At 36.9% G+C, this 14,185-nt stretch overlaps 1 protein-coding gene across 1 annotated transcript in view; it reads left to right on the forward strand.

Moving 5' to 3' along the window:
- The window catches only part of ush2a (Usher syndrome 2A (autosomal recessive, mild)), a 445,979-nt gene that overhangs the window by 213,465 nt on the left and 218,329 nt on the right, over window positions 1-14,185 (forward strand). The window contains 1 exon segment of the mRNA XM_056477496.1: window positions 6,963-7,151. Within this exon segment, the coding sequence (XP_056333471.1) occupies window positions 6,963-7,151 (189 nt within the window).

Consider the following 14,185-nt stretch of genomic DNA (forward strand, 5'->3'; position numbering starts at 1 on the left):
GTGTCATTGACCTGAACTGCTGAATATGTAACTTAATATATCCTCTTACGGCCCAAGGTGTTTTTTACATGCATTTCTTATTTCTCTTTGCTATTTGGGCTTATTAGAACCAAATTAGAATAAAAACCTAAGTATCATCTTTTGATACGATGTACTTTTAGAGAAAAATGATGTCCATATATTTGGACTCATGGTCCGAATTTATATAAAACACTTTTTCCTGAAATTTTTGTATGCATATTTAACATAGCAATTTTATTTGAACTTGCTTTGTCTATCAGAGAGTAAAACCATTTTTTTTTTTCCATTTTGGACAGTTAAAAATTTGTTTGGGACATTTAAAAAATGTTTGGGACATTTCGTATGCTGCAAAACAGTTGCAGGATGACACTGTGTGTCTGTGAAAAAATATAAAACATTCAAAGTATTTTAAATAGCCACTGAAGAGCTAAAATGTGCTGCCCACGTATGTGGACACTCAAGCCCTAGGAGGTTAAAGAACCAGCAGTTTGCTGTGGAATCTCTAAGCCTACAGGCAAGTCTGAGGGAGTAATAATGTAAAGACTACTACTACTACTACTACTACTACCACTACCACCACCACTAATAATAATAATAATAAATTGAAATAGTTTATAAACAATTGTTAAACTCGTTTGGTTTAAACTTAAAGCAATTTCACAAAAAAGAACAAATTACTTGTTTCAAAATCTTAAAAGATATTTTGAAAAATGCTGTAAATAAGTAAATAAATAAATAGTGAAATATTGTTTTTACACTAAAAAAGTACACTTTAAATGCCTAAATTCTGTACTTACTCAATTGAAATAATCATTTAAAAAAAACTTATTTCAAATTTTGAAAAATGTTGGAAACCTATAATCATTGACTTGATTATTTGTTTTTCCTATTATGGTCAATGGATAAAAGTTTTCAACTTTCTTCAAAATATCTTCTTTAGTGTTCAACAGAAGAAAAGCTTAGAAAGGTTTGAAACCACTTGTGTGAGTAAATAATGAGTACATTTTATTTTTTGGGTGAACTATCCCTTTAAGACAGCTGTGCTTCAGGTATGTTCTGATACAGTTTTTAGCATTATTCAGCCTTTGTTTTGGGAAACTTATAGTTTTAACATGAGGATGAAACACTTTATTTTGATAATGTTAGGGTTTTGGTAACCTTTTCCAAATTTTCTAATGCATTTTAATGACATATTGCAAATGAGTTGTACTCTCAGACGTTGTGGTTATGTAAAATCTAAATGCCCTAAAGGCAATGTCTGAAAAAAAAATCTAAACAGAATGACTGAAGAAATATATATTTCTGATTACAGTAACACCAGAATTTAGTCTACAACACAAACACTTAAAACTGCAAAACTCACATAACTTCCGACTTGTAAACTGACATCAAATGTACCCCTTAAACCATTTCACAACCTTTCTGGAAATGCATAGGTTGCTAGGTATTAACCCCAAGGAAAGACATGCTTTATTTAAACATATATGTATTTAAAGGCTGTATTTCCCCCCCCCAAAAAACTTGCAGCTCTGTAATTTTTCACCATGACTCCATCTTTGAATTAATGTTTCGGATGACCACTTTGGTGAAAACAAGCCTTACTTTGTGTACTTCTGTTGCTCACGTTGTTGTTTCCTTTCATTGTGTCATTGAGTTGTGCACTAACCAATCTGCAACTTAATACACCAACAATGGTTTGCTGTGGATCTTCTCAGCTTGCAGGCCAATCTGAGGTAGTGTGCAGCCCAGCCAGCGCAGAGCAGACTTAAAAGTAGCTATCTGACAAGCAGGACGAGCAGCTTACGGACTCAAGATTGTAATCTCCCAGTACAAGCAGATGGAAGTGACCTCTCACAAAGACAGCCACGTCCCCCCTCTCATAGAGCAAGAGCTTTGAAGTATTCTTCTGAGCAGAGAGAGCAAGATTATGATGTGCAGGGGATTGATTCGAGAGAGCGAGATCACCGCCAGTGGACTCCTCCAACCAAACTTCGCTTTTCTCCTCGCTCGATTCGTTGTCTGTGTTTTCTCAACACTACCTCTGATAGAGATGATAGCCTACGTCGAGTGTGAAGTAGTGTTTTTTGCTTTTCCTTGGCTGCTTTGATTATATCATTGGCTCCAGAGGGTTCGGCACTGTTTATTTTTGTATTATTGTGGAGTGTGTTGTTGGAGCGGGAGAGTTTGTTGTTCGCACCAGACTAACAGGGTCTGATCCACAGGCATCTCTCTCTCTGTCTTTTGTGCCAAGAGAGAAAGCGTTTAAGCGATTTCTCCCAGTGGATTGCTGGAGAATTTATCGGCGGGTGGCTGGCTATCACAGATTAAGGGAAATGTCGATCAGTAATGACCCCTCTACATGTTAGTATTGCAGTAAAGCCAAGCTTTTATGTCAAAAAAATCGGAGTGGGGGCTATTACACATGACAGGGGTGATCAAGGGACTGTAGACCGAGGCTAGCATTATTAAATATTGACTACTCCTGTGATTTATGTAGAGCTTCGGGGAAAAAGTGACTTTTTAACCGTTATATATTCTTTAGTCTCCAAACCCCTCCATTTATCTCTTCGTGGAAATAAAGTGTGTGTTGGCTGCATATTTCTACTCCCAGCTAGAAAAAAAACGGTGGAGGGGAAACCCTTGCCCTTAAAAAATGAGGTGGATGCTGTTGCGGCAGTTCATTTCATAAACCGCCAAAAGCAGAATAGGTAAATTGGAAGCAATTATAAGATTTCACAAAAAAAGGCTGAGCTAGTTGTAGAGTAGATGACAGAGAATAATTCTTTGAGGGCACAGAGCTCAGATAAATTCATTAAGCTTGTTTATTTTTGCTTAAACGCGTAATTTTTACAAGTTCTGAGTGTTGTTTTGTCGAATGCTTGCTCAGTAATGTTAGGCATCAGCTAAAGACCTAAGGATTGGAGGAGTGGTACATTAGCGGGCTTTCAGTCATTGAGGCACTTCATGCCTATTGATTTCTTTATGATGCTGCATTTCAAGCCCTTTAAATGGGGAAAGGGTGGAGGTTATGGACTCGGCACATGCGCATGTTCTTCCTCTTCCTGCGAACATAGAAGTCTATCTGGTCCAGTGGAGAGGTGAGAACTTGGGGGAATTAATTCCCTTTTAATTTGCAAGCAGGGCCGTATATTCTGCGGTCGATTGCATTACTGTAAGTGGTGGTGGCTGGGGACTTGGAGGCTTGGCTCTTGACCTCTTGGTTAATGTGCACACATGCATGGGTCTGACTGAATGCATTACAGCCAATATGTGCCGGTGTTGAAGATACGAGTTTGTATTACATGTATCTGTACTTTATCTGAATATATTTATTTTAGGAAACAAATAGTGTACTTTTAACTCCACTACATTTCCTGAATGAAGCTAAGTAAAAAGTTATTTTGAAGGGGAGAAAATTGTCTGCTCAGAGATAAGATAGTGGGCTTTAATTTATGAATAGAGCTGAATTTATCAGTAAAACCTGTTAAATTAGTTCACAAATTCCACTGAACAAATCAATTGGCATGGTGGCTCACTGGTTAGCACTGTCGCCTCACAACAAGAAGGTCGCTGGTTCGAGCCCCCGCTGGACCAGTTTGCATTTCTGTTTGAAGTTTGGATGTTCTCCCCATGTTGGCGTGGGTTTCCTCCGGGTGCTCTGGTTTCCCAACATTCCAAAGACATGCGCTATAAGTGAATTGGATTAACTAAACTGGCCGTAGTGTATGAGTGTGTGTGTGTGACAGCGAGAGTGTATGGGTGTTCCCAGTACTAGGTTGCGGCTGGAATGGGCATCTGCTGCGTAAAACATATGCGGGAATAGTTGGCGGTTCATTCTGCTGTGGCGACTCCTGAAAAATCTGGGACTAAGCTGAAGGAAAATTGATGAATTCACTAATTCAAATGATCAATTCTGAGTAAGCTTCCAGTATATGATTCAATGATTCAAATGATCTGTACAGAGTGAGTGTGCTGTAAACGATTGATTAATTCAAATGATTCATATAGAGTGTCCAGTCAATGATTCACTGATTGAAATGAATGATCCATTTGGAGTGAGAATGATTAATTCAGAGTGAGTGTCCAGTAAATGATTCACTGATTCAAATGATCAATTCTGAGTAAGTGTCCAGTTAATGATTCAATGATTCAAATAATCTGTTCAAAGTGAGTGTCCAGTAAATAATACACTGATTCAAATGATCCATTCAGAGTGAGTGTGCAGTAAACAATTGATTCATTCAAACGATTCATTTAGAGTGAGTGTCCAGTAAATGATTGGCTGATTAAAATGAATGATCCATTTAGAGTGAGTCACAAGTAAAAAATTGACTCATTCAAATGATCTGTTTAGAGTAAATGTCCAGTAAATGATTCATTGATTCAGATCGTCTGTTTTGAGTGAATCTCCTCTAAATCATTCATTGATTCAAATAATTATCCATTTAAGCCTCATTCACACTACGAGTGACTTGCAGCGACAAGCGGTCGTTCATTTCAACGGAGAGTGAGCTACTTCCGGCGACCTCCATCTATCGTTGGCGATCAGGTGGGCGTGTCGAGCGACTTGACAGTTCAGAATCTTTCAACTTTATGCAAATGAAGAGTGACTTTCTTGAAATCAATATTTTGGTATTGATATTAATATTGATATTTTAGCCTCACCCTTGGGCACCACCTAATGTAGAAATAACAGATAAATAGAGTTCATAGAAATCTGGGACATCTGGGAGATTTCTGGAGGTGGTATTCTTGAAGCTATGGTTTCAGACGCCTTGGAAAAAGCACTGTGAATCCAATTACCAAATCTTTGCTGGAACACGCAGCAAACATTCTGATACCACTCTTAGTTACCACCGCATACCACCACACACTTGATTCTACCACGCATCTCTCTCTAAAAAAATGTTTTTAATACTTTGTCTGGAAGGCGGGAATGAAAAGGTGTCACCTTTCAAATCCAGCATTGTGATTGGATGATCCTGTGAGTTGGTCACTGGGAGGTGTCATCCACAGTGTGACCTGCATTTCATAGTCATTGTCCACCGGTTAACTATTATAATATTTAAGAGTTTAAATATTTTCCTGTGCATAATTCACTTTCCAAACCACATATAATTTACCCAAGGCATTATTTGCAATATATAGAGTCTAAACATCACTATGTAATGTTGATCTTTACCCAAGCATTCATATATAACATTAACATTAATTAAAAGTTTCATACAGTAGAGTATTTCAAGCAGTGCATATTAAATATGTATACATGATCATTTGAATCTACAGGCATATGAAGTGAAATATTCCATTTGTGTCTCTTTTGTGAGATGGAGGTATTGTGATCCACGTGTCTCTCTGTGTCTGAGACGATGTAGAATGTTGATTGGATCAAGAATCTGTTTTGCAAGTTCTGGGCTCTTAACACCTTTGTCTTTCAGATAAACAAAAGACAGATGGTCACTGTCTCAATTGCCACTTTCTGATAAGCTTAACAAAAGGCCAGAGCTGTGTTAACTTTACAGCATTTGTTTATATTGGAAATTAATTTCCACAAGTTAATTTCCACAAGTTCCTGGCTTTACCACTGATCACTACAGGAGCACCAGTAGAGCTCACGTGATCCTCTCTCAGCTCGCTCAGAGGCCGGTTGTATTCTCTGTGCTGGTTGCAGCAGCTCGCCACCCCGAGTGACAGAGACCCCCCCCGACAAAGTCGCTGCTAGTGCGAATGAGGCATTAGAGTGAGTGATCAGTAACCAATTCACTGATTCAAATTATTAATTTAGAGTGAGTGTCCAGTAAATGATACACTGATTCAAATGATAAGTTCAGAGTGAGTCTTCAGTAAATTCATAGATTCATTGACATTACAAACTGATCTCAAAGGGGTTTCAGCATCTAAAGGTGGTTTCACATGTTTTCAATTATCAATGTACGTAGAGCATGACAAGATTGGTAATTCAACTTTCTTGCAAAACAAACATTCATCAGCAAGTAATTTGTCTTTTATTACTTTAAAATCTGTTACTTTTGCATTTTGACAAGTAATATTGCAAAGGATGTCTTTGTAATTCTACTGGAGTAATATTTTAGTAGGGTATCTATACTTTTACTCAAGTGAGTAATTTGTATTCTTCATCCACCACTGTGGTACTGCCACAGCCTTAAATGTTACAAACTTCACCTTTGACATGTGTTAGCATGCTGGTTTTATGAATCTGTAAGCCAAACAAATTTAACTTGGGGAAATTTTAGAGACCTTTCATTGCTTTCATTTTGATAATGTTTATTAGATCTGAGAATGTCGGCATCTCGGTTACTTTTAATGGATTTTCTTTGCTTCCTATTTTTAACACAAGCCTTTATAAGGCTTTTACCAGATTGACAATATGCTCACACACACAATTTTTTCTACCATTATTTATAAAATAGTATTTCTATTTTTGCCACTTTTTCCCCCTCTCTCTCTCTGTGGATATGGCTTCCTGTGTGTTGAATCAATGTCTAGGCTGGCAGAGCAATCAATCCCCATTTCTGGATTAAGACCCAGACAGCCAAAGCCTGGGCTTCCCTGTGTCAGCAGGGCACTACGGTTCACATACACACACGCACACACACACTCACACAGACAAACACACACAAAGTGCAACTGAGTGTCCAGCATCCTCTTACTTTAAAAGGGTCAATGAGCTAAAAAGCTGATTTTTTTTTAAAGGAATTGTTGTTTCTCTAATTTATAGGATGTGTTTGATCTGTGAACCAAATAGCCATGTGTCATGCTGACACCAATGTCGATGATCCAAGAAAATTGGATCTGTATTTAGGAGCTTATCGGCAAAGTGATCATCATCGTAGTTTCTGAAGGTGTCTGCAGGTCAGCGTGCCTCTGATCCTTTGATTGGGCTTTATATGGATGCTAAATTGTGTCTCTGTGTGTTCCAGGTCAGAACTTCAGCAGTCTGGACACACCGGACACCGATACGAGAGAGCTGCTCAGCACTGGTAAAGAGGGCCAGTGGGTGTCCATAGGAGGACTACTGCCGTATTCTAATTACAGTGTGATGGTGAAGGCCTGCAACAGCCTGGGCTGTGTGGAAAGCTCTTCCGTCAGCGTCTCTCTCCCACCAGGAGGTCAGTAGCAAACACAGCTTTCTGTAATAGAACACTGTTTGCATTTGTTATGCGCAGATCCAGTGAATTGACACATTCCACATACCCTTCACTTTAAAAAAGAAAATGAAAATAGATATAGAATAGAACCTGTAAAGTCCATACAACCTTTCCATTCTGCAAAAGGAAGAATGACAAGAAGAATAGTGGTTCTTTTGAGTTTTTACATGTTCTTTACACTACTAAAACATTTCTGTTAACATTTTATTTGTGGATCAAAAATAAAACTTTAATAAAAATTAAATTATTTAATTACTAGACAAGTTGTAGCAGGAGTGTCCAAACTCGGTCATGGAGGGCTGGTGTCCTGCAGCTCCAACTTGCCTCAACACACCTGCAAGGATGTTTCTAGAAAGCTTAGTAAGAGCTTGATTAGCTAGCCCAGATGTGTCTGATTGGGGTTGGAACTAAACTTTGCAGGACACTGGCCCTCCAAAACTGAGTTTGGGCACCACTGTGTTAGAGTGTTGCTGTAGTTTTGAATGTCGCTTATCCATAGAAAATGGACTTTGAATGGAAAGATAGAACTTTTTCAAACTTAAAAAAATAATAATAATTTGGGTTCTGAAGATCAACAAAAAATCGTGTAGGTTTGGAACAATACAACTCTACATTTTATCAGGTTATGCACTCTGTACTGTACACTACCTGATAAAAGTCTTGTCGTTGGTCCCAGTTGTAAGAGCAACAAATAACAACTTGACTTCTAGATAATCATTTGGAAAAATGGCAAAAGGTAGATTTTTCCAATGAATCATCTATTGAACTGCTTCCCAATCATCACAAATACTGCAGAAGTCCTATTGGAACCCATAAGATTCTCACAGAAATCAGTCAAGTTTGGTGAAGGCATAATCATGGTTAGTATGGGGTGTGCGAGAGATCTGCAGAGTGGATGGCAACATTAACAACCTGAGATGTCAAGACATTTATGCTGCCCATTACATCACAAACCACAGGAGAGGGCAAATTCTTCAGTAGGATAGCGCTCCTTCTCATGCTTCAGCCTCCAAATCAAAGTTCCTGAAAACAAAGAAGGATTGGCCAGCCCAGTCACCAGATTATTAAGCATGTCTCGAGTAAGATGAAGGAGAATGCATTGAAGATGAATCTAAAGAATCTTAATGAACTCTGGGAGTCCTGCTAAAATGCTTAGTTTGCTATTCCACATGACTTTATTAATAAGTTATTTGAGTCATTGCAGAGATGTATGGATGCAGTCGTCCTAGCTCATGGGAGTCATACACAATATTAATTCTTTTTTTACTGCATCATGACTTTAAATTCTCTAACATTCTGAACATTATTTCTGTTAAGTGACAAGACTTTTGTCTAAGCAAAGTCAGACCTTACTGTCATAATTAAAAAATTAAAAGGCATAATCATATTTTATTTTGGTAAAATAAGCGTAATCTAGAGACCTTTGCCATTCATATAAGCCACTTCTGATACCAACTGATTAACTACAAGTCAAGTTATTATTTGTTGTTCCTAAAACTTAGAAGACTTTTGTCAGCTAGTGTACGTTCCCTGAGAAAATGTATTTATTAATTTTTAGGGTAACATATGGACTGCTTTATTGAATATAGATAGCGGAGATTGTCCTAATCAGAACTCCTTATATGAGCAGAAAGCAGAAATGTAATCAGCACATGTTAAATTCAGACTCAAACCTACGTTACTGCGTTTTGTGGCCGAGTCACTGAAAGTATGGACCCTTTCTGATAATGAAATATGAAATAGGAATCGTCTGGAAGTTATGCAATCTAAACGATCCTCAGAAATCTCATAAACTCCGGCTGGCTGAAACACCAACATCTGCCAGAAAGCTGACAAGAATATGATTAGTGCAGTTACTTCTAAATCAATATGCAGAGATTTTGTACACAAACTGAAATGATGCAATCGCCTGATATTGAATTTTTCCCTTCCAAAACACATCACGAATAAAATGTGAAAACCCCCCCCAAACACACACACACACTTGTGCAGGCAGAGAAATGCTGTGTTTCCATAATATCACCATGTTCTCCATTAACAGACAGCCTGTAAACTTCAGCCCTGGCTCTGGATATCTGACGCAGAGCTACAGGCTCTTTTGCACTAATGTTTAATCACAAGCCTCCACGCGGGCCGAGCGCGAGCTGTTTGATCAGCCTGAATCTACTGGGCCCCGTAATGCTGCTTTGTACGGGGCCAGCAGGGAGACATTGGACATCTGCTGGCTGACAGAGAACAATGCCCGCTGCTGGTGATCTAAAGACATGCTATTGCCCGTCTATGGCAAATGGTAGATAAGAGCGTGCGCACACAAGAGTAGCCACTATAAGTTTATTGCCACACTAAGGAGCCACACTTTCCCACTGTTAAATTGTTGTTGATTTTAATTATGACTCTTATGGCTCCAGAATGTTCTTTTTTACGACCTTCTCAGGCAAATGAAAGGTAACAACTCATTGGTTAAATAGGCCTTGGTCCATCCTTCCTTTTACTTAATGGTGTGGGAACTTATTAAGCTGATTTATACAGAGAACGGCTGTTGGGAAGCATGTGACACACTCACACACACACACACTGGGTTATATGTGTTTAAGGGAAGGGTAAATTACCATGGAGGAGATAAAAAAAGACAATTTAGTGTTTTTTTCCAACCGCACATTGTGTTCAGTGGGAAGGTATGGTTGAAAAAAGGTGGTCAATGGACATGTTTCGTCACATGAGAGTGGCTATTTGGAGCATTATTCATGTTTGTTTTTGTGATTATGCTCATTATATTAAGTGTCATAAAGGTCCTCAAATGCTCGAACCCTGACAATTGGGATTGCCAATGTATATTATTATTCATTCATTTATTCATTCATTTTCCTTCAGCATATTTCCTTATTCATCAGTGGTCGCCACAACGGAATGAACCGCCAACTTACACAGCATATTTTTTGCTCTTCCAGCTGCAACCCAGTACTGGGAAACATCCATACACACTCATTCACACATATACACTACGGCCAATTTAGTTTATTCAATTCAACTATAGCGCATGTCATGTCTTTGGACTGTGGATGAAACCGGAGCACCCGGAGGGCACCCACGTGAACACGGGGAAACTTGCAAACGCCACACAGATATGCCAACTGACCCAGCAGGACTCGAACCAGTGAAACATATGCTGGATGGTGGTTCATTCCACTGTGGTGACCCCAGATTAATAAAGAGACTAAGCCGAATAGAAAATGAATGAATGAATATCTTTCAGAAGGTCATGATTCACACTTGTTAAATAATAACTTATAATAAATAATAATAATAAATAACTTTATATAGCTTTATTTTACATTGTGTTTTGTATATCCTAAGAATGTAAAATAAAGCTATATAAAGTAATTATTTAAGGAGTGCTAATCGTGACCATCTAAGTGAAAATTAGCACCTAGCTGAAATGAAATAAGTTATAGATTAATTAATTTATGTTCATTTAACTCAATAGTATATTAGCCAATATATGTTGGTGCTTTGTTTATTAAAGAGTCCTATACATTAAAATAAGAGTTTGGTCACCTAACGTGTTTAGAAATAGAAATATAATATAATATATAGACGAATTATCAACCTACGTCACACATGACGTTACACAGGTACCTGGTTGCAAAAAGAGACCAGTTGCAATAGCAAACATGTTGTGTTGTGCAGTAGGATGCCAAATTAGAAAGTCCAAAAATAGAAAAGTTAACTTTTACCGTACATCACACTGCTTTTAATGCCACCGCAGACGTCTTTGGCTAAAAAGGAGCTAAATGAAGTAACGACCTAATTAAAAATGCTGGACTCTGCAGTTCTCATTTCATTACAGGTATGTTCACGCTATGCTGAATCATACACATTTCTCATTTTTGATTTCAGCAAAAACAGTTAGATATGGTTAATTAAACTGCGGACACTGAATGCTAAGAATGAAGTTATTAAGGTAAAGTTGGTTTTATATTCACACATTCATTTAGTGATAACTTGTGACACACTCCCTATATTGTTTACCATGGCACTTTGAATATTCGGTCTGAAATAAGTGCTACTTGAAAACAACATTAACACTGTTTATTTGACTGTGAACAATGTTGTACTTTGATAGTCATTGGCTGCTAATATGATTTCACTATTTAGAGTTTACAAATAATACTTTTATGAAATTATATTTGTAAGGGGAAAGTCCGAATATGCGAATATACAACCAACTTTACAACTCAATGTGTAAGTTCACATAACCTGCCGTACAGGTGTAGTTCACTGTCAGAATGCAGTAGTTTTGCTTGTTGATGATAACCCAGGCCTTGTATGGCTCAGTCTTTTTTCCTTGTCTTTGGCTAGGCAGAACCTCGGTTTTTAGCACTACATAGTTTTGAATCTGGTAATCATGGATCATTATTTCTTGCACATGACCACACAGAACAAAATTTTGGCATCAAAAGACTTGTAGAACGTTAACTTCTCTCTTGTTAAAATACTTGGAGCTTCAATGAGATTGTATATTTGGGGCTGGATGCTTGGCCATTTCGTCTTATCCCATATCCATTGGGTGGGTGCTATCACAAATGGACCTGTCAGATGAACGCCGCTCACTTTAATGTTCATTTTACCGAATCACTGTATAACTGGGTGACAAGCTGTTATAATATGCTGAAAGCATTATTTATATAATATATATATAAAGAGTAATCAATGTAACTTATTTCTAAGAGAACAACAAACTGTACCGCATCAGATGTCATTCCTTGCTGTAAATGCTAGCGCGCTCGTTTTTTTTCTGCCACCTCGCTGCGCGTGCATCCTCAATGTTTACAAACATGGTAATATGTCTATAAGTGAATTGAATAAACTAAATTCGCCTTAGTGTATATGATTAAATGAGTGTTTATGGATGTTTCCCAGTACTAGGTTGCAGCTGGAAGGGCATCGCTGTGTAAAACATAGGCTAGATAAGTTGGCGGTTCATTCCACTGTGGTGAGCCTTGATAAATAAAAGAACTAAGCCAAAGGAAAATGAATATTGCAAAAGATATATATAATAATAATACAAGCTATTTCAACAAAATCTATTTATATGTTTTATGTTTCTTTTGATTTTTCCTCATTAATAAAAATGTATTTAATATTTATTTTATTTATATGTATTTATATTTATATTCTCAAAATATTAATTTGGGTGTACTAAATTTTGAATTCTTGATCTGAAGTTTTGTTGGATTAGTTCCATTTTTGATGTATTAAATGTACATGTACAAATATATTAGTATAAAGCATCCTATAGAGAATATAAATTTAAAAGAGAGATCTATAAGGGGTGCACTCATTTATGCTGAGCACTGTGCAATAATGTTTTCATCCTACTAGTATTTTTCTAATGTAAAAGTAAGCTAAATATTTTTGAAAAAGATTCTCATTGTAGTTTGTATTCAGTGAGCACATTTATTTAATCCATGTATCTATTTCATTTTATTTATTTATTTTTTTACATTTTATGTAATTTCATTTGATTTTTTATTTTTTTATTTTATTTAGTTAAATTTTATTTTATTTTTTATTGTATTTTATTTATTATTATTTTTTTTATTATTATTATTATTATTTATTTATTTATTTATTTATTTATTTATTTATTTATTTATTTATTTATTTATTTATTCATTAATGGCAGTTTAAATATATATATTTTCTTTAAGTTAAAGTTACCCTGCCACTCTTGTATGTTTTAGATAAAACTTATATCTCATTTGGGCTATTGTGCAAAAGTAAACTGACACACACACACACTTCCTGATCAAAGAGACTGGCGAGACATGCCTTTGGACCTGACAACTACCTTTACTTTGCTTAAACATTCTATGACAATTACTATTCCATCTATACCAGAAAGGAGGATCATTTTCCTGTAGGGAAAAGAACATGAAGTTGCTCAGACACGTTTCATGAACAAACATCAGCATTTGAAAGCCCAGAGCTCCAGCGTTGTCTCATCTCTCACGCGGGTGAACGTCCCAGAGGAGTGTGTGTGTATGGATCGAGGATTGATTTGGCTGGAATGGGACATGGCCTTGCATGTTCTCAGATGATGAAGCTGACCTGTAAACGCCACTCCATGTTAATTCCCAACCTTTAAACAGAAACCAATCACTCTCTCCGATGGCCCAGTTAAAAAAAAAAAAAACGGCAGCACACCCAAGTTAAAGTTCTGCGAAATTGTTCAAGTTCAACACAAAGACATAAGAAGTATAAATTTTAAATACCACACGTTTCCCTCCACTTCTTTCAGTAGATCTTTTGGTTTGTCTTAGCTGAACTGAAGCCTTGTCTCAAACTGTCCTTGTTATATCAAAGAACAGACGGAGTAGAAGGCTTAGGATACAGACGAAACATAAAAGTGCATAGTTTAAAATGATTAGTGACACTTTTGATATACCTGAGAAAGGAGGAGGTGAAACAAAGGAAGCTTCATGCCGACTGTTTGATGAAATAAGGCTGTGAGGAATTAACTCTTTTGTCAAAGGGGTGTCTTACTCTCTCTTTCTCTCTCTCTCTCTCTCTCTCTCTCTCTCTCTCTCTCTCTCTCTCTCTCTCTCTCTCTCTCTCTCTCTCTCTATCTCTCTCTCTCTCTCTCTCTCTCTCTCTCTCTCTTTGCAAACTTTAGGGAAGAAATCAATGCTTTGAACATATTGTTCATTGCTCAGTGTGGAACATACAGTGCAGGTTTACACCATTTTTAAAACGGTGAGGGCATACACTCAAAGAAAACTGATTTTCAATGAATGTTTAATTTTACAAAACAACGAAAAAGTATGAATGTTGTGAAATTCAATGATTTAATTTTAATTTTACTTTATTTTATTAAACATATTGACAGAACTTGACTATTGTCTTTGTTCTCACCTTTTATCAAATATATTCCTCTGCTTTTTAAAAAATAAAATAATAAAACAAGATAAATTCTCACTTTATTTTAAAGGGGT

The sequence above is a fragment of the Danio aesculapii genome, chromosome 17 (genome assembly GCF_903798145.1).
Source record: "Danio aesculapii chromosome 17, fDanAes4.1, whole genome shotgun sequence".
Taxonomy (NCBI): domain Eukaryota; kingdom Metazoa; phylum Chordata; class Actinopteri; order Cypriniformes; family Danionidae; genus Danio; species Danio aesculapii.